Source organism: Solenopsis invicta, chromosome 16 (genome assembly GCF_016802725.1).
Source record: "Solenopsis invicta isolate M01_SB chromosome 16, UNIL_Sinv_3.0, whole genome shotgun sequence".
Taxonomy (NCBI): domain Eukaryota; kingdom Metazoa; phylum Arthropoda; class Insecta; order Hymenoptera; family Formicidae; genus Solenopsis; species Solenopsis invicta.
The window spans coordinates 15,648,045-15,669,367 of NC_052679.1; the positions used below are offsets into that span (position 1 = coordinate 15,648,045).

The 21,323-nt window shown below is 43.7% G+C and overlaps 1 protein-coding gene across 1 annotated transcript in view; it reads right to left on the reverse strand.

The window, feature by feature from the left end:
• LOC105199317 overlaps nt 1-21,323 on the reverse strand; it is a 176,289-nt gene that overhangs the window by 147,238 nt on the left and 7,728 nt on the right. The window contains exon 2 of the mRNA XM_011166348.3: nt 20,670-20,904. Within this exon, the coding sequence (XP_011164650.1) occupies nt 20,670-20,904 (235 nt within the window). The remainder of the gene's footprint in view (nt 1-20,669; nt 20,905-21,323) is intronic.

The following is a 21,323-nucleotide window of genomic DNA, read 5'->3' on the forward strand; positions in this document are numbered from 1 at the left end:
CAAAGACTAAGACGAGAACCGCCGCATCTCTCTCTCTCTCTCTCTCTCTCTCAGTTTACGTAATTGGACGAATCTCGTCGAGTGTCGTGTTTCTAGAGCGGATCATAGAACGACGGCGCAAGAAACAAACATTTGTAAGTGACATGATTGGTATCTTTGAGAGTCACTGGTGCATTAACTGCGCTCTCGCCACGATATAATTGAGTATCGTTTACATTATCTACAACTAGCAGTTTAAACGACGAAAATAACAACGACTGTGACGACGACTAGTGACGCGTAAGCCGATTTACAAACATAAATTATATGATGTGCACTTTGATTCAAAATAGGAGCCAATTGCAAACACGGGCAATATTAGTCTTATGAATACGTCGCGACAGCCAACCGTTTGCATCATTGAATATGTCAAACGTAAATTTACCTTCGTCTCTAGAGTTTCTAGATCTCGGTTATTATTTTAATTAACGTCAATGATATTTAGTTAACGAAAACGTTTCTTCTGCTATGTTCCTAATCGTTTTTTAAAAATTAAATTTGACGATTGTATTAATAAATAACTGATTATAAGCATGATCTTGTTGAATGGCGATCGTATCGAAAACTAAGAAGAGGATACGTTAAAACGGGGGAAGATATTTGTAAAGATTTTATTGTTTGAGTCAATACTCAGGGTATCGGCTTTTCTCGGTTGCTGCGAATACAATGGAGAAAGCAACAATGGCGAGGTGTCGTGTCAGGGATTGCCAGAAATCCCGTGGAAATCTTGATATGAAACGGATAATGTATGCCATGCATCTGCCGTTTCACGGCAACGATGCCGCCACTAGCTATCTCGCATTTAAAAATTGCATTCGAAACGTGCTGAATACAAGCATTATATTTTTAGTCGATCTTAATTAAATTTTCAATTAGAATTTATTTTACATATGAAACTAACGTGGATTTCACCGCGATTTAACAAAAGTCGTCTCGGATATTCTCACGAAGAATTGAATGCTACTATTAATGTCTCTAAATTAATTTTTATTAAATCCCGCTCATCACTTCTCTCAGTATTTTTAAATACATATTTTTTAATGTATACTCAATCGCTACATCTCTCTCATGCTCGCTCGTTCATTTGTGGAGCGCCTTGATATAATTTAAAACCTTTCCTTCGCAAGGCACTTTTCCGTGGAATGAAAACTGAAGAGAGCGTTATTATACCGTTTGCTCACGGCAGCATTTGGTATTCCTCTTCACGTTTATACTTCCTATAAAAATGGTTCGGTTTTCGCAGATTTCTTTCCACCAATCTCCGATTTAATTACGTTAAAATTAGATGAATCAATGCGCGCAGTTGTACATTGATACTCTTACCGAGTCTTACGATTCTTTTCTGCGCACGTGTATTTTTACAAAAGCCATTTAATTGTTCCCTTTTTTTATCTCAAAAGCCGAGTGGATGAATCCACTGTAATGAAGACTGTACAGCAATCTACGGGCCAGCGTTTCCACGCATGCTTTTCACTATTCATGCGTCAGATTCATACGCCTGGGAAATTTTTTTAATTATCCTCACATATTCGCATAAAGTGCAGAAGAGAGGCATTCGCTTCTTTCATGTCGATGCGTGCGCTCGTATAACTTTCCCACCTATAAATGCACGAAACACAAACAGATACTAATTTAGCGTTCACACATAAAAGCGCGCGATACACATCGTGCGCAAAATGTGAAAAGAGTTACATATCAAGATTGCATAAAATTTCGCCCGTTACTGTGTGGTTCCCGTTAAATATTCGTACTTTGAGCAAACTCATGATCGAGCTTTTTCTCAATGGATTACAATTTTAAGTGATTTTCATGATCATCTAATATATGTCACGTTTACGCATAAATAATATAAAAATTGTACACCGAAGATATTCCTGATTTTATATAAAATTTACATGATGAAAGTTCCTTTTTCTCGGTAGGCGAATGTGCGAATGAAAAGGACACAAGAAAGGATCATCAAACTATAATTCAAGGATAGCACCTTGTTCACCCTGTCCCCTTCTAGTTCAATCACGTACGGTATTCATCGACCGAGTCGGAATTTAAAACGAACTGTTTGCTCGCGACACGTGCGTGGTTTCCGTGCTCGTCTCCTGTAAAATTTCGTTGTCCCTAAGCGCGCTCGTTTCCAGTCGGGGCACGATTTTTCGGCGCGTTAACTCCGGGGTCGAAAATGCACCCTCTACGAAGGGAGGACCTCGCGGAGTTAATGCCAAAGAGGAAGGGGAGAGTGGTAGATACGCAAATTTCGTGGGTGAACCCGCCATAATAGAGCATTGGTCTGTTCATCGCGTATTTCGGGGCAGGGCAGGGGGGTGATGTCGCGGGGGACCGAGAAGGGTGGATGCGGGATAGCGGCTCTTCCGCACGTGACCGCCAACGCGGGTGAGAATGATAGAGTCCGACCATCCTATAGTGCGCGTCTGGGAGTTGGGACGCGCTCGGTACATAAATACAGAGTACAGCGACGTCATCAACAATTCATCGCTATTATTAGCGGCGTCCTAACGGCACTCTCTGCAACAGGGGTTCTCGGGGGGTGGTTGTAACGGGAGGTGTGCGCGAAGCGGTCGGAAAATGGCATAGCGATGAAAGCGAGAGAGAGAGGGAGAGAGACAGAGAGAGAGAGAAAGCCAGCTTCTGGAACACGACTGCGCGTCTACACGAACGTCTAATCTGCATGACTAACTATGCAGTTTACCCCTTGCGACTACACTCAAGCTGCGCTCGTCGCTGTCACCCCGTTGCCACTACGGAAATTCACCGCGTGCCGAAAACGGATCGCGTTATTAACTGCTTACGGATAACCGCGGACGCATTAAATCACCAGTTTTACGACGGTCGTTCGCGTGAACAATTTTATCACCGTGACACGCGAGTTGCTGTTAAATTAATTGCATGTTTACATGATACTCAAAGTTGTTGGCGCTTTAGTTGTTTTGGATTCTTGAGAAGTATATCATTCGATCTGTTGTGAAAAAATAGTCATTGACAAAATTATTATGATATAAATTATGAATAAAGAATTTAAAAATTATAATAAATTTAAAAAAAATTATGTTTGTTTTATATTACAGAACAAAAGAGTCACATATCATTTTATAATACGTTGCAAGATAAATTTATTCCTTGCATATAAATACTTTGAACATGCTCTATATATTGTAATATATGTATATTAACAATTAGTAACTTAACAAAAAATAGTAGTCGTACCAAATAAATCAATATTCGTCAGTAAACATCTAAATTAATCATATAAATTAATCAATTACACGCAACAATTGCTCCTGGAGAGATTTATTTATTATAATGTGCTGCATGTTAAAATATATTGCTGTGCGTTATTATGCTAAAATATGTCACGGCAATGTGACAGAAATAATCGGATTGAACGAATGCATAAGTTATCGAACGTATCCGTTGTTCCGTTGTTGCTTTTTCATCGTTTCATTGCATTACTAATCAATTACGACCATTTAAATTTGATCTTCACCAAGGTAATCAAATTTACTAATGACCCTTATCGAGTTCTCGAACACTCGATCCGGATACATGATCTGTATCCATTATGTCTTGTTTCACATTTCGTTCAGCTCGCGCTGAATTTAACTTGAAACGCGGAAATGAGAAGGGGAATTATGGCTCCGTGTTGTTTGCTCGCGTTGAAATTTTTCTCGAGTTTTTCGAGCTTTTAAAAGACGTAGTTACAACGGCATCCTCGTGAGTAATGGCGACGAAGGAAGTGCGCTCACGCCTTAATTTCCACACGGTTAACGATATTTTGCGAGCGGCAGCATGTACTCGCGGGGAAAGATGTCGGACGTAATCGCATAAAGAGGAACGGATCGCAATTTTTCCTTTCTTACGTGACCCCCTGGCTCGACGTCCCCGTCATCTCGTGTACGCCGATCCTCACGCTCCATAGTATTAAAATTAATGACACGATCCGAAACGCTCGTTCTTTCCTTCTGAACGTGATGAGCGTTAACATGGCTCGTGCATTTGTAACAGACAAGAACAGCCGGATCTCTCGTGCTTCCCGTGATTAATTGACATTTAATGTCGCGTTCCGATAATTAAATTGCATAACAAAGTATAAAGCTCCAATATTTATCGAGATTTCAATTTGATTATTAAATAATGTTTTTAATCAACCTAATATTTAATTCGCGATATTATTGGCACACATCACTTTCCGAACAGAGAATCTAGAAGTTTTATGTCGTTACATTGTTATGTCAAGGCACATTTATCTGCAAAGGGAGGAAATCGACTATCGATTATGATATTTATTTTTTAACGTCGAGTGTTAAACGTCGCGACGCAGATAGAAAGCGCTACACGAACGTTAAGGAAAAGTCGTGACTGTCGGTCGTGTTAACGAGTTTTGTCTAGGTGAGACGGTAACAATGGGTTACTTTAAAAGTTCCGCGCAGATAGGATGAACGACAAAATTATAGTTGGAGTTAACTTTCGCGAAAGTTTATACGAGTTAACTTGCCTCCGTCCACCAAAGTCTTCACGCTCGCCGAACGAGCGACGCGTCACGGCGCGGCGCGGCGCGTTTTATGGACGTCTGCGAGATCTCACGGCCTTCTTCTTTAATCACTGACAATGTATAAAGTATGTGCATTAACTCCGTTAGCTGCTCCGGCAATTTAGTACGCCGCGTGAGGATTAATTAGTATCAGGAAGCCTTGATAACGCTGTCGCGTTAATACCCTCGGAACTTTCGCTCCGGCGAAAATTCCTTCCGGATCTACGAAGGGCCCGTATATACGTATACAAAAAAAAGGAAGAAACGCCACGCGGAGTTTCTTGCAGGACACTGCGAACGCTCTACGAGAATATAGCAGAAAAATATTTCGCATCCGACACACACTAGAAACTCAATTCTCATGCAAATGCGGGACACCGACGTCGTCTCTCTCTCTCTCTCTCTCTCCTCTTTTCCCTCTCCTCTGCATCCGACAGCAATCTTTGTTTTATTCCGTACATTTCAGGGGACTCTAAAATATATATATACTCCGGAGGAGACTGTCTGCTCCTGCAGGAATCGCGCGCATTAAACTTTTGTTGCTTCTCGGGCACCTAAATCTTCTATCTCTCGCCATAAACCTTAATGTTCAAATCGATATTCATTTCAAAACCGCCTTGGCCGCGACGCTTAAAACGCGTCCCCGACAGGTTTCGAATAAAAGTCAAAACCTTTGTGGTATCCTTCTACAAAAACGAAATGTGGGGCAAACTTGCGAGGAAACATCGCCGCCGCGTGCCGACCCGAACAACCCGAACTCATCAATTCAAATAAAACTTTGCGAATATATAGGATCACTCGAGATACGAATAATAGGGTACGCCTCACTCGTACCCAACGGTCCTTTAAAGTCTTGGTCTCTAACTTTCAAGTTGAACGGGCGATACCATTTTTTTTTGCGTGCGGTCTTACAAGTAGAATTATAATACGAGTATAATGCTCGGAATGATTGTACACTAACGACAAATTGCAATAATTAATAGCGGTATAATACGTTGAATGCGTTACAATAAAAATTATATAAAGATAATTTTCTAGAATATCTTTCTTTTAAGATAAAAAAATATCTTGGAGGGATATTTTCTGCAATTTAATTTTAACTAAACATTTCAGCGGACGATCTTCCGTCGTTGTGCCGCGCAATTAATTTTTAAAATTTCGGGTGGGACGATTTAACTTTTCCTCCCGAGTACTCCCATTTAATTGTACAACGTTTATATCACGAACGTGGGAAAAATGCATCACGGACGGTGGCGCAGCGCGAATAGTGCGCCCCGACGTTCTGACGAGCCGCGCGGTAACCGACGGTGTTGCCGACTCTCCCTGAATTTCCACGCAGAACGGGAGGTTCATCCGCGAGGAGCATACACGGACATTAACCCACAGTCACGCGAGGAATTTCGCCGATCGACTTTCCGGAAAAGAAATTTGGTGTTACGCAAAGCTACGCGTAAGAACGGGGCATACATTCCGAGCACGTCTCAAACGGGAGAAGATCCCCCACGAGCCCCGGCGGCGGAAGGGAATTCTCCTTTTCCGTTCCAAGAGGATACTCGAAGAACGGGCGAACTGCCTCGGCAACTCTCGTATAAGCCGCGAAAATCGCGGCGCTTTATAACGCTACATTAACCGGCAATCTTCCCGCCCGCTGCACCACGTGACGGTGATATCCACGAATCCGTTCCCCGAGATAGCGGACGGTGGGAACAAAATGTCGATAAAACTTTTAATTGCTTTCGCCCGAGGAGAAAGGTTAAAGAGACACGCCGCGGTCGCTCAATTGATATTTTTGGCAAGTTGCTGCTCGTGCACGAAGAGAAAAGCCCCTCCCCTAAAAACAAGACACGTGTCTCGGATCTTCCTCGTTGAAAATTCGCAAGACGCTTAGGTTACGGTTGCGCGTCGTTCTTACTTAAATTGTGTACGATTGTAATTAAAGCTTGGATTAAAATTACAATTCGCGCAATTGTCTCGGGCTACAGATGGCTGGTAGAGTTATCCCGCCGCGTTATAAATATTTAATTAATTAATCCATGCAAAAGTTCCCCCTCGTAGTTTATTGAACTTACAGCGGCTTCTCCGTCCTTCTCCTTTTTCACTCCACGAGCTCGGTTATCTCGGTTACTCACGCGGAAGGCTTAATTAGAGCGACCCTTTATACAGTTACACCGGAGAGCAACGTCGTTAGATCTTTGTTGGACCTTTCGCGATGAAAACAGGGGAAAAGGGACGATACTGCTCGGAGACCGGTAACGAAGTTCGCGGGGCGTGCTCACCCAAGACAGGATGTTACGGGCGACGTGAGTTCTGTTAACTCTCAGAAACCCGAGGAAGCGGCGGGGTGAATTCCGAGTTTTCGTGTACCGCTTTCCTTCCTTTCCGCCGAGTTACTTCGCGTCCGTTTTCGTCCTCCCTCGGCTTTTCTTATTACTTCGTCGAGTCGGTCTCTCGGAGAGAGAGAGAGAGAGAGAGAGACGCGGCCAGATTCGAGAAGCAAACGTGGGACGGGCGCCGGAGAAAGTGGTGGAAGTGAGTATATTTACAAGTTTTAAGAGAAATATTAAGCGGAGAGACTCTTCCCTCTCCCCCTGCGGCGATGAGGGGAAAGCTGAGTTATCGGTGCACTTTGCATAATTTATCCCTGCGTAATGCTTTCTCCTCTGCTGCGGGATGGAAAGGAAGTTCTCGCATCTTCCGGTGCGGCGAGGCGACATCGATCGAGAGCACGGGCATTGTTACGTGTGTTTATTCACTACTCCTCGTGTGTCGTGCTAACAACGCGATGTGCGAACCATCGATCAAACTAAGTGCCATTAAAACGAGATATGTTCTTCGAATATCGCCCAGCACCGTCGGAATCTTAGGCGATAGCGTTCGGCGAGAATGTTTACTTGAAATCCAGGTCTGAAGAACCCATACATGTGACTCTAAAATTAATCAAAGTACACAGCTGCGAAAAAAAAACATATACGCAAGTAGAGGAGAGAGTTGTCAAATACTCGAGTATTACTCCTTTGCATATTCTTTCTCTATTTTATCATTGTCACAAATAAAAATAGTTCAAGATTTTTATTCGAGCATGTTACCTTCTTGGGATTACTTTGGTGTTCGTTGGATATCTTCTCAGGAAGGAGTAAAAATGCAACTTAATATTCCGAAATCCGGTAGAAGTAGAAGAAGCGAAATATGAAGCGTCAAGAAAAACGAAACATATTTGCGGCACGTGACGAGATATTGAAAATCTTGCGTATCATCCCCATGAGAGCGCCGAGTCGATCGTGTCGTTGAGAAAGCGGCAATTCCAGCGGCAATTCTTCCGACAGCTCGTCGATTTGTTTACACAAAAATGAGCTGCTTTTGATTGTCGCGGAGCCAAACGCGGGGGAATATACACTCCTATCGGATGGTATCGCCATTAAGCATCCCCTTTCTCGCGAAATCTTAATAGATAAAGTACGAACTTCATCTCTCTGACGGAAAACCGCTTTTGTACGACAGGAGGTATCGAAACGGATGACGAAAATCCATCCCGGGTGCCGGAGATATAAAACGACTATATTGCCGTAGTCATACTGCCGATAAAAGCAACAACGTAGATGCATGACGGTATCGTACACGCGGCGTGGCATGACACGTGGTTAATCGACGAGCGGTTCGCGCGCTTCCAAGCTCGTAACTATAAAAGTGCCACTAACCCGTGTGTACATTAACGCGATGAATCATCGTACAGTTCGAGGGAAGAGACGAAGGCGTTAAAATCGAAGCTGTAACCGTGGTGATATCGCGCAAAAGTATGATTGATTTTATAATTCAAGTCGGATAATTAACCTTCTGTCCACACGTTTGACCACGAGCGATCCACCATATTTTTTCATTTTTTATTTAAAATACTACAAACACTGGGATAAACAAAGATCTCTATCCGCTTTCCAAAAAAAGGTTTGACATTTAGGGAATCAGCCTGATGTATAGCCAGCCTCGGTTCGAACATTGAACCAAGACCGGTTTTGGAAAATTACCTTGGGATATGCGCGAACCGATCGAGTATGAAGTGAGCACTCTTTTTATGCCTGTAAATTTTTATTTCTTTTTTATAAGATTAAAAAAATGTATACTTGTAAAAGTAATAAAAATTAATTTTACTGCGAATGACCCAATTGTGTACACGGAAGACCTCTAAAAATAACGTGCAGACAGAGGGTTAATAACAGCAAGGTCGTAGACAATCTTATCTTGCGCGACGTTGTATCATTTTATGCGCACGCGATGCGACAAACGGAATAATAGAATAGGATGGGAGTAGAGATTTCTTTCTTTTTTTTTTCTTCTCTTTCGAAAGAATCATCTCATTTGCAGTTCCGCGGTAGCAATCAGTGACCGACGTACAAACGACGAGACCGCCGCGTTTGCGTTCGCGATAAAACGAAATTTATACCCATCCCTGGTCGCGCCAAGGTGCGTGAGCGGAATTTCACGCGTCCTTATCGAACGTAGCACTTTAAAGCACGTAGCGTGAAAGCATCAGATGGCATATACAGAGAGCCACTAAGCCCACCGAGATAGAGACTATTACGCTATTATTGCTATTACTACTGCTGCTGCTACTACTGTTACGCGGTATATGCATAATTGTAATTGTATTAGAGGATACGTATGAAATGTTTTGCCTCGCGCCGCGCCGTTGCGGACAGAAAACTGTTAGACAAGATAAATGCTCGCAAAAAGAAATTAGTAGCTCCGAAACGCTTTTTCACGCGTCCCGCATTAATCCAAGAAACACAAACACAATTTTACTTATTTTTGCGTTCGTCGTTTTAGCGTTATCAGAGATTTTCTGAACATTATCATGCAGACGTCGCAGAGAGTAGATCCAAGAGGTCATTCGATGTTATCGTTGTCGGGATGCACAGCCGGAATGAATCGCTCCTACGAAATGATCCTCACGAAGTGAGTCAGTAGCTCAACCGTGTTATCTATCTATAGTGAAGCTACGTTTCGCATCCTAAATATTCGTTCATAAATCATAGTATCCCGTTATTCCGAACGAAATTATGCACTATGAATCATTCATGCGCGAATTTAAGCCCAAAATTAGATCTGCAAATCTCGAAACCACTAAAATCGTTATATCTGATGAAATAATTGTAACAATACAGCAATTATTCTATAAAACGATATCTACGTACAACCGTTAATCTCTATATTAAAATTCTAATCGGGGAATCTAATATTGAATTCCTAATCAGAAATTCAATAGAAATTAGTCTATAAAGACCGCTTGACTATTACATGTACGAAGCCACGAAGCGATAATTATCGTGCAACAATTTTGCAAAGACATTTTTATAAGACACGGACAATTCGTCAGCAATCGATTTCAATATACGAAGCAACATGGAAACCTTCGCTGAAATGTCGAATACCATCAGTATGCCTTTCAGATAGCGGGACACTAGCACGTAAGCCAAATAACCAGGGCAATTCCAGAAATGAAATTCCACCTACGTAGCACTAAATCGTAATTAATATCGTGTTTCCGCCGAACTAGCTCGTTAATCAGATTTTATTCCGTGTAAGGGCGCATTATTATGACGATCGCGCATAACCGGGAACGTGGCTCATTACGCAAACGGTGGTCGCAAGCGCGGCGCGCGTGTGTACGTGTCCGTGAAAACCGCGCGTATGCGAAAGCACCGTTGATAGCGTGAGTGCGGCTGAGATAGCCACCAAAGGGATAATCCCCCTTTCGTAAGAGCGCCCGGCGAGGGAAAGAATTTATTAATGGGACGTGAGTACTCATTACCTAACGCTTATCAGCGGCGGAGATTTGTCTCTCGTGCGCGGGATAATAAGACGAAGTCCACTAAAAACCGTCTAGCCGATTCGAAACGCGAAGAAAATATTTGCGATAGAAAATTATGGAAATTGTTAAAGGGACAAACGGTGTAAAATGCGAAGGTTGTTCCACTCGTTAGCACGTTTTTGGAATTTTAATTTAATTAAAATTGATAAAATTTGAGCTTATTTAAAAAAAAAAGAAGAAAAAAAAGAACGTTATTCCTGAAGAACGTTTAATTCTATTGGCATTTTTTTTTTTTTCATGTAGCAATTTACTTGACAATAATCACTTGTCAATATAAAGAACGTATCGTTAATGGATCAAGACATATTAATGACCGTTCTTCAGCTTCACTTCATCTTATCGTGTAAATAGCTGTCTTTTGAGATTCATCGGGATTACGAAGGACGAGACCCTTGATTCGTCGCAGAATCGAAGAGCGCGAGAAAATGCGGGTGATTTGCTCCCCGTGCCAATCGCCGAGCGGCAGGAGCTTCACGAAGAAGGGCGGCGCCATTTGAATAATTTCACAGGAAATTACCACTTGACACTGGTTGCTCCTAGATCCTGGAGGGATAAGGATTTTCCGACTCTATTTGTCGAGTGCGCGACTCCATTATGTGACGGAGAATATTAAAATTCAAAGGGAGACGCGTCCCGATAAAAACGCGATATCGTAACGAAGGGGGAAACGCGATACGGCCGTCCGACGCAAAAAAAAAAAAAACGGGAAGAGAGGAACCCGGAAAAGAATGCGATACGGCATAACGAGAGCGCACAGTCCTGAAAAGATGTTCGGATAACGAGTGAGGTAATTACAGCCGCGCTCACAAAATCGCATACAGCGAAATCCCGCGCTTTGTAATCCAATCGGTGTATCCGCGAATTGGAAAGTGCTCAAGAACGCGCGGCATCGTCGCGCTGCGCCACGCCGTGCTTCGTTACGCGCTTCGCTGTTTTCGCGTATCATGCAAATGCTCAATGCTCGCGACAAAGGGAAAGGCTATCTTTTTCCTCCCCCTCTCTCTCTTCTTGCAAACCCCTTTCGTTCCATCAGATGTCCCCGCCGCGCCGCGCCGCGCCGCGCGCCGTCCGATGTGCTCGGACATCGATTCGCGCGTAACATAATCCGAAAGCACCGGAAACAAATGAGCGAACCGAGCAACTGAAATGAAAGACGGCTAAACGAGAGTAAAGATAGAAAATATACATTAAAAAGAAAAAGAGGAAGAAAATGAGACGACGGACGGGGGCGGGAAGGAGTGGGGGAGGAAGGAAGGGTATGACAATGAGTAGTCGGGGGGCTGGTGAGCTCTCGAGGGTTGGCGTTTATTAAATCAACAAAAGCCCCTCGGGGGATGGTTTTCAGATGCGAGTACTACATCTGCTACAGAAAGCTTTCCGTCGTACTTGTCCTGCCACCCACCTTCCCGCCTCAAACCACCATCTCGCGTTCTCTCTTTCTCTCTTGCGCTCCCTCCCCTTGTCCTTCGTCAGTCGCTCGCTTCTCTCTTCTCAAACCAAGCCTCCTCCTTCGTTACACTTTGCGGTTTGTTCTGGCTGGCGATTACGACACTGATAAGGGGAAGATTCGCCCTCGGGAGAAAAACCCTTCGGGTAGTCAAAACCAGAAGTGCCGCGGCGCTCCTAATGAATTACTTCGGATTTAAGACGCCTTCCTGTCTTTCGCTGCGCTTCGTCTTCGGCTTTTGTCAAACTTCTGTCATTAATACCAAATTCGCTTTACGCGTTATGACTAGGATTCGTTTTCACCGACAATTACATATCGCGGGATGTTTCTAAAAGATATTGATAAATCAGTCGCGAATTATTTCATGCATATATTTACTCCGCTTAACCTTGCGTGGTCCAACCGGGGATTTGAAGACCCAGGTGAATTTTCAATTATTCTGCCTCAAATTTGGACACGTATAAAAAAAGTGAAAAACGTTTCAAGTCGAACAATTGCGAAATCATATTCTGGAATATCGGAAGAGTATACCACAGAATTTTTCCAGTTTAGAGCTCAAAAACCCTTTTAAAAGCATTATTTCGGCACCTAGCTAGACTGGGAAAACGAAAAAAAAAAAGAACGGACCACGGAGAGTTAATTAATGTTCTTTTTTCTAAAACATATTACGAAATAATGCAGTGTGATCTGCATAAAAATATGTTACAACGTATAAAAGAGCTGTGCAAAATATTTCCAATTTAATAAATATAACGACATGACGCTACTTGATATTTTATAACATAATCGGAGGGAATAATGCCGGAAAAAATGATGGCCAAAAAATTGTGTTGGCAGCGAGGAACGCCGCGCAAAATATCACTTGTCTGATAAGAGTTGATTCTCGCGAGCGGTCGTTTTGTGTGATTGCTCTTTCAATTCAATATTCCGCCGGGAATGCATTAGTGACGCGCGGAAAACTAATTAAATGGATATCAATTATGCGCATTCGCGCAGGCGACTTCGTGTGCGTCTCCGGGTGCATTAGCCCATTCTATTTTCGTTGTGGAGATGCGTCGATACAAATATTTTTCGCGCGGCAGCACCGCGTGTGAGAACGGCAGTACAACCTCGATCGCCGTCGGTCGTCGCGACGGTAAAATAATGCAGACATCGGATATGCCGGACACGCCGTAATTAATGTGCCAGTCATTTCCTGTCGCCACAAATTATTATCCGTATTATTGCTGTATCAGGTCGACGAATGGCGAATGTGTTTACATGGAACGTCACATGGGGACAAATCGATAGCCGCGTGTATTATTCCTTGAGCCTCCAGTAAACAGAATGATGATTCTTGGGAGTTTCGAGTCTCCCCCAGCTCTCGTGCTCCATCGACACGGCGAATCAACCTACCATCTGCGAAACTCGTGATCGCGGAAATTAGGACGGTCTTAATCTCCATTAAAGAGCCGCGTAACAGTATCTCGCGGCACGTCATCGTTTCGCATCTGCGTTATCGCGGGTTGAGCGAGTCTCGCTTAATTAGCATTAAGACTTGAACAGGCATTAAATTGTAAATCCGTTCGCTCTCCTCTTAAATGGCAGCGAGATGCTCCACAAAGATGAATCTCGGTCGGCCGTTTTAAATTTGCCCCTGCGAATCGCGTCTTAGTAAGTTAGCCAATTAGGAGCGAAGTAGTCGGAGGAATGAATTTATTGCATGAATAGAAAAGCGATGAATATTATTTAAGTTGAGTAAAATTGTTAGGGCGTGCTTTCTTTACGCGATACGATATAATCTGATCTATCCCTAATGCACGTTATCATATGGAACGCATCTTTTTAAATGTGCAACTTTAATACGTCATTCATCCCCGTCGCGTAAAAAGCAGATATTAAAAAAAAAAGAGCCATTAGCACAGGGGCCAAAAGGTAGGACACGTCGCGGGAGTGACATTAGCCTGTACACAACGCAGAATATATCCAAGAATAAACTAATATATTATGAGATGATGTCCATTGGCTTTTTGTGAGAAATGACGTATACTGTATTTGATGCAAAATTCAGGTAACGTAAAACGTTCGCAAACATTAGCAAACGAATAGCCGTTTGCTAATGAGAAACCGGTAAGCGTGGGCAAAGCAGAGTGCCGCTTTGAGAGTGTCTCTCGTGAAAGAAGACTAAACACCAGAGATCAGACAAACAGGAAGTGGTCCACGATTGGACAGACTAAAAATTACTTCTGTAAGCCTCTTTCGTTGCTAACCGAGACGCGCCGAGTGCTTCCGGTTTCCTTTCGAAGCATCGAGTAACGAACCGCAAGGAGGGCTGAAACATCAGAGTTAAGGATGCCGGATGATTGCGTAACGTCGTTACGTTGGTCGTTCCGGAATATGCTCAATCCGTCGGTACATTTAACTCGGGAATGGGGGAAGAGAGGGGAGGATAAAATGCATATTATATAATCTTTTTGCGCGGCGAGAGAGTCAGTGCGTTGCAGTCACAGTGCGTTTGTATCCTCCTTCATGCTGAGATTTCAATTTTAACAAATCCGTCAACACAATGGTACTCTCATCCTCGCTTCTCCCCCCCCCTCCCCCTCTCCCCATTACCCCTCCGTTCGTTTCGTTTCTTCTGCTTTTCACCGTCAATATGGGTGCAGCTGGTGTGTATACGGGAAAAGAGAAACGGGAGCAAAACGAGCTCGTGCTCCGGCTTCTCTCTCCGGTCCGGGCTAAAAATACTCCTCTTCGCGCGCTACCCCGCCCGTCTTCCCATCCCTTTTCTCCGCGCTCTCTTTCTCTCTCTCCTTTCCTCTTTCGCCTCGTTCCATCCTCCTCACTTTTTCTGGATCTCCGCTCTACGCGCTTACCTCGCTCGCAGTCCAGTCGACTCCCTCCCCCCGTGTCTCTCGCTTGCACCAAACTGGCTATAAATAAAAAAAGAAAGAAAAAAGAAAATACAAACGAGAACGGGGTGCGCGCGCGCGTTCGCGACGCGGGTGTCTCGGCTGTAGAATAATTAGAAACGGCCGTCTCTTGGCTCGTCCGCAAAAGAGGAAGTTGACATCGCGTAAATGTCTCCCCGCGGCTCCCCCATCTGATTCCGCTTCTTATAAATCACGCTTCAGCCGATCGATGATCACACGTGCGTCTCGCGTCTTTGCGACAACAATTTTACGTAATTAGCATTCAGACGCCACTAGAATTATCGTTGAGATCCGGTGCCGTTCATTCCTTGGCTCTCTGCCACGTCGCCGGGTCGGGGATCCCAGCGAAAGCGGGACCGGAATCTAATAAAGAAGGGAAAATATGCTTTGGAGGCAGGGAGGCGAACATATATTTCGAAAGTTCGGCGGGATTAGCGTAGTTGCATGAGTGCGCACGTACAAGTTGTGTATACGCACCGTTCATGGTGATTCTACACGCGATCTTACTCCGCGCTGTACGTGGCCGCGTTCCGCGTCTGGCGAAGTCTGCCTCACCTCCGGCGAAGTTCCAAGACATTCTGTCGGCGGTGTCTAAACGCGGGAACTTGCCGAGAAATCTACGGTATATTGTGTACGTTGCGCACAAAGTTATATTGGACACCCTACTGCGCTCGTAGTCGCGATCGCTCACGATCAGAGCTCCGCGGGACTTGCGTGGTGATTGTACGAGAGCATCAAAACCACGCTCTCCAAAGTCGACGGCAGCGGTTCCAATCAACAGTCACTCGCTAGATTTGTTTAGATATGTTTCTTGTGTTTACTTATCAAATTACTTTTGTATTTTTTTTTTTCTCGACGTTACACAGTTTTACAGTAGACAACGCATCATCGATGTCACGCGTTTCTTCTCAAAGATAAAGGCGTAAAACGCATCTTGATTCTTTTGACGGCTTGCGAACGAAAGTGATTGTTTATCGAAGTTAGTGGCCGTCAGTGAATCTATCCTAGCGTATTTAGGCGCATTCACGTCGCAAGCCGGCGCTCACCGAAGATATTTTTGGGCCGCCCTATGCGCGCTGGATGATTCACGCCGCGGGAGAGAGGACATTCAAACGTCCAAAGAGATTCCGCCGAGGGGTTTAAAGATGGATGGAGTAACCGCGCGCCTGAATACACCTCAAAACGCGTCCACGAAATAGTACACAAAGTATCTTAAACGATGTTTATTCCGCGGCTCCGTTATCGGTATTCCTACGAACCGTCGCGTCGTCGGTGTGACGAGGGAAATCATTCTTTCCTGTCGCTGTTATGGGGTCTACTAGCATACTGGGAAATAGGCAAACTTTCGCATACTCCGAAGTGCCTTTTGGCTTGCCGATGGCTGTGGGACAATCCCTCTCCCCACGAACAGCCCGAACTTTCGACGTGTATCATCGCCGCTGAATAAAAGCGACGTGGGAAAACATATTATGGAAAACGTATGGCCGTAATAATCCACTCGTGCGAAATAAAAATCCGAATATCGATCGGCGTTTTTTGTCGGGGGAATAATTCATCGTCACGGGATTATTGCGTCAATATGTATACGACACCGTGTGTATTATTATAACGAAAGAGTTGCTATATCCAGATTGTTAAATTCGTTGGCGTCGAATTCTATTCAATTTGAATTCTATTCAATTTTTAATTTTGTAGGTTGCCGTAGCTCCTACTATAATGTCGTCAATTTAAATTGAAATAAAAATGTTAAATTTAACTTAATATTAAATTTAATTTAATATTTACTAGGTGCACACGTAAAAATACGGACACTACTTAGTTTGAAATTTAAGCAATTTAATGATAGAAATAGATAGTTTAGAGGTAGTTTTATTTTAACTAAATATTTTGTGTTAAAATAATAAATTTAACACACAGAGAAGTTAAAAATACCAAAACGTTTAACTGAAAGAATTCGAATTTCAAATTGATTCTTTAATATTTAACGGTGCACGTGTGCAGATAATAAGCGAATCTGCATCCACGTGAAATATAATTTTCATCGATCTTTCCTTGAATATTTTAACAAAGTCAAATGTCGACGATCTTGACATTATTAAACATAAATTGAACTGAAAATTCGATTCGTCAGAACGTTTGAAGAGTGTCGCGAGATTTGTTTTATACCTTCCAAAAAATGTTTCACGTTTCCGCAAGCCGCGCAAAGATTTACAAGATTTTCCTTGTTAACTGATGTAATTTGCTTTACTGCTGAAAAAAGATATTTGCTCGCCATTAGCGTAGCGTCTGCCGTGCATTAGCGACGCTATTATTATCGTGTTTGCCTTGCAGATACGCGCGCGGTAACAGCGCGTCTCTTTGTTCCTCGTGAATATGTTGCATGGGCAAGTTGCGAGCTTGTAACCGAGCAAAATGCGTATCTATTCCGACCCGGTTTACTTACGACTGTTTTTCAATGCGTTTATACTCGATTCCCGATTTAATAAACATGATTTCTTTAAACATACAATTTTTTTTTCAGAGGTATGCGCAAATCCTCTTTTGGGTTAAAATTATTTGATTCGTCATTAATTATTCAATCATTAATAATTCAAATTATTTCAAAGGTATCTTCCAGCAGATGTACTTTGTGTAAGAAAGAAGATATTGATAAAATGTCGTTATTTTAACTTTATCTTATAAAAATATAATCAGTTGAAGAATTCTATATTTTTCTCTCTATTTCCGTCCGAGCGAGATTTATCTTTATACTTACGCGTTGTAAAGTACAACAAAAAAAATGTACGGTATATCGTGTATCTAGAGTCGATAACGCTTTAAAAAAACATGATCGCGCGCGTGGTTGCGTGCGCCTCCACTTAAATCCGGAGTTCAGGAACAAGAGATAAAAAGGGGGTGGAGATGAAAGGAAAATACCGAGGCCGAGAAGAAGAGCAGCGGCGGTAGGAGGGTGGAGGAAAAAAATCGAATTAAATCGACCGAAGCCACGAAGGGGAAAGCAACGGGCGGCAACAGTTTTACGATTCGGGCTGAAGGAATGGCGGAAACGACGGTGGGGGTGTATATACGGCGAGAGGACGAAGCGATGCGAATTCCATTCCATTAGTCGGCCGTTAACGATCGAACGTGTTCGCTCGTCCGTGTGCACGCAGGATATATCCACGGAGAGGTCTTTCGTGGAGGTCCTGCGGAATGCGGAGAGAAACCTGCTACCATTCTCTGATCCCTCTGACCCGAACCCACCCCTCTCGAGCCTCGTTTTTCCCGCGCCCGCGATTTCTCCCCGGGACGGCGCGGCGTAAAGGATTTTCGATTACGTTTTGTCGCCGCTTTTGTTCCGTTCCGTTCTGTTTCGAGCCCACTTGACGTGGCCCTTTCGTATCGCGTAAAAAAAATCTCATGCCTCTCTCTCGATTTTTTTTATTTAATCGGCATTCGATCTTTTTCTCCGGCACCAACCTATACAGGTATTTTTCTTCGACTTCTGGTATTACGCCCCTTCTTGTCTTGTAAAATTACATTTTTGTAAAATTGACTTATCTAGGCCACCACGTCTCAGTTATTAAATTCATCGTCGAAATAAACGTTGACATATTTTGCGATTGCAGTTTAACTTCTTTCTAAATCGGATTCAGTGTATTATTTATTGAAAGAAAGTGAACAGCCTGATTTCAGTAGTATACTTGTAACTACATCAATCAGTAATATAAGCATTATCTTTCAGTGATAATACATTGATTCTGATCAAGAAGAGTATTCCCTTCTTAAGCAAAATTACTGAAGTAGTAAATAACTGATGATCACAGTTACAAATATAGCACTGTAGATCAATAAGATTTCACTCATTCAGATTTAGAGAGTAGATAAATATAAATACGTTAAGTAGTTTATCAGTTAAACGAAAAAAGGTAATCACAAAGTACAAAATTTCGAAGGGAATCAAGTTTCGAAAGAAAGGTAATCCATCGCATTTCCGATCATACAATTATCAGTTATAGCAATATAATAATTCATGATGTTACAATTGTTATCGGAGTGAAACGTTTCTCCTTCACTCGCACACAAGGAAGTGCAATCGTTATTAGCTTCGCGTCATGTTCGAACAAAATATTTCAGGAAGTAATTCGAGTCGTAGAACATTATTGTCGGCGTAGGAAAAGGATTCGGAGAACAACAGGAAGAACAAAATGCGACCGAGGTAGGGAACCGCAGTTCTCCGGATTCTCCTCATATCGTGCCCGCCGACCGCGGTTTCTCCACTGGAGTCTGGAAATTGAATTTCGGCGGCGCGCGCGCGGCTTTCTAATTCGAATTTGAGGTTTCTCGCGGAACGCTCGTGCATTCGGCGAAACGGCCGGATCAGGTCTAACGGCGGGATTTATTCGACTTCACGACGGAAGAAAGGGATGGCTGGTGTGCCAGTCGAGGTGGGAGAAGGTGGGTCGGTTAGACGAGGCGAGAACGAAGGGTCGCGACCACAGGCGCCAACCGAAAGCGCGAAACTATAGAGAGTAACTGCTAGCGAGAGGGGATACGAGGGATTTATGGACCGACCAAGACTTACGACACCTGTTCGTGCATGTCTACAGGGTGTCGCCCAGCCAGGGGAGCGGCTAAGATCAGATATCCTGATCAGGTGTAACAGTGAACAAAAGTTATCGTTTGACATACGATTGTATTACGGTCTCAGTGTAAAGTCTGATAATGGATATCCCAAAATAGTCGAAGAGTTTGTTGAAACAAAAGTCGAATCCCGTTCCCGCGGGACACCTCGTGTACAGGGTATCGCGTTCTGCAGCCACTTTGAAGGTATCCATGCACAAGCGACGACATTTGAAATTCGCGTCAGGCGCGGCGTCACAGACGACTGCAAACGCCAGCGGCGTCATGCGATAATTCCCAACTTCTCCAATTATCGTTTCATCCTCCGTCGCCTTTGCGCTACCGCGGAAAGGAGGTCGAAAGAGAATAAACCCGGGGAATAAGACTCGGAGCTGACGTTGCCCGAACCGTGCGACCGGTCCGCAAACCGCTGCCGGAAGAAATAAGTATTCGCCGTGATCGGAATCACGCCGCGAGACCTGGAGGGATTTGATCGAATTAAAGTTTCGGCGGTGACGCGCGAGAGATCGCCATTCACCGGGGAATCGGTGGAACGTGAATGTCAGCGAGAGATAGACAGAGAGAGAGAGAGAGAGAGAGAGAGAGAGAGAGATCTCATTAAGGTGACGCCGCTCGCCTGCGGATGATCGCGTGTAGATTCGAAATAATCAGAAAAATCTCGCTCTTTTCTATCGATGAAGATTCGGACCGCACTGGGAACGATTTAATCTAATTTTCATGACGCCACGTTCGATTAAAATTGCATTTGATACGTATGCAAAGAGCGAAGTATTTTCGACGTGCCGTTTTACATTTCAATTTTCATTCGAAATGCGAGTCGGACTCGAATGCGTCGCAAATGAGACGTCCAGCTTTTGAATTGGACGGTAACTATTCTAGAAAAACTGTTTGGCACGTAGAATCGCTCGTAGAGTCCTTTCAGACGCCAGTTACACAAATTACTTAGGGCTTTTACCCACCGCTGCAGCCGAGACTGCGGCATTAAATCCTCGAATAATAATCGCAGATTCTTCGATGTTTTATTCATCGCTATGTACTATGGAAATTTTTCTCAAGGCAAATAAAACAGAGTAGCCTCTCGGTGATAAAATGCTTGGAAATACAATCGCGAGAAACGCATATAAAAATCATGAAAATTGTCCCATTGGGCAATTATGCTACGGTGAACGGCGCATTCTTTAGGGTCGAAACTTGTCGTGTATCCGTTTCCCACAAAACGCAAGCTGCATAGGTGCTACTCACCGATCAGCTTGCCGAACTGCGCCGGAGGCTTCCACTCTGGATAATGTCGCGGGAATCGCGCCCTCGACCAATAGGTCCTCAGCATGACCTTGTAAAGCGCCAGCTTGTCCTGCTTGTCCTGCTTCTCCTGCCGGTCCTGGGCGTACGATCCGCATTGGCTGTGCACGGAGAGGAATCTCGTGGCGAGCAGGAGCAGCAAGAGCACCGACCACCGGTGCCACGTGCCACGGGACATCTGCGGGAAAAAAGAGATTAAAAACAAAAATGTAGGAGATAAAAAATCGAACGTTAGTTAACTAGGCTGATGCACGCCAAGCTGTGCGACACGTGTCCGCTGCGTCTTTGGGCCGCTCCCGAGACGCGTACGATGAAAAATTCGACATGCGAGCGCGCTCGCGCGCACACGGACATTATTCTCGACAGTTTCTCCGAGCGTGTTTCCAACAAAATATTAAAAGAAACGTGAAACTTCTCTAAAGTGCTCCGTACAAGGAAACGTCAAGGAAAGATAAAGTTGCAGAACGACCTACAAGTGCAGCTACTCTGGTAGTAATTTCTACCGTTACTACCACACGATACCGTCCGAGGAAAATATAAAGCTTATCTCTTATCGGGGGATGGACTGAAATAGAATAAAGTGGGGTAACAATTCAT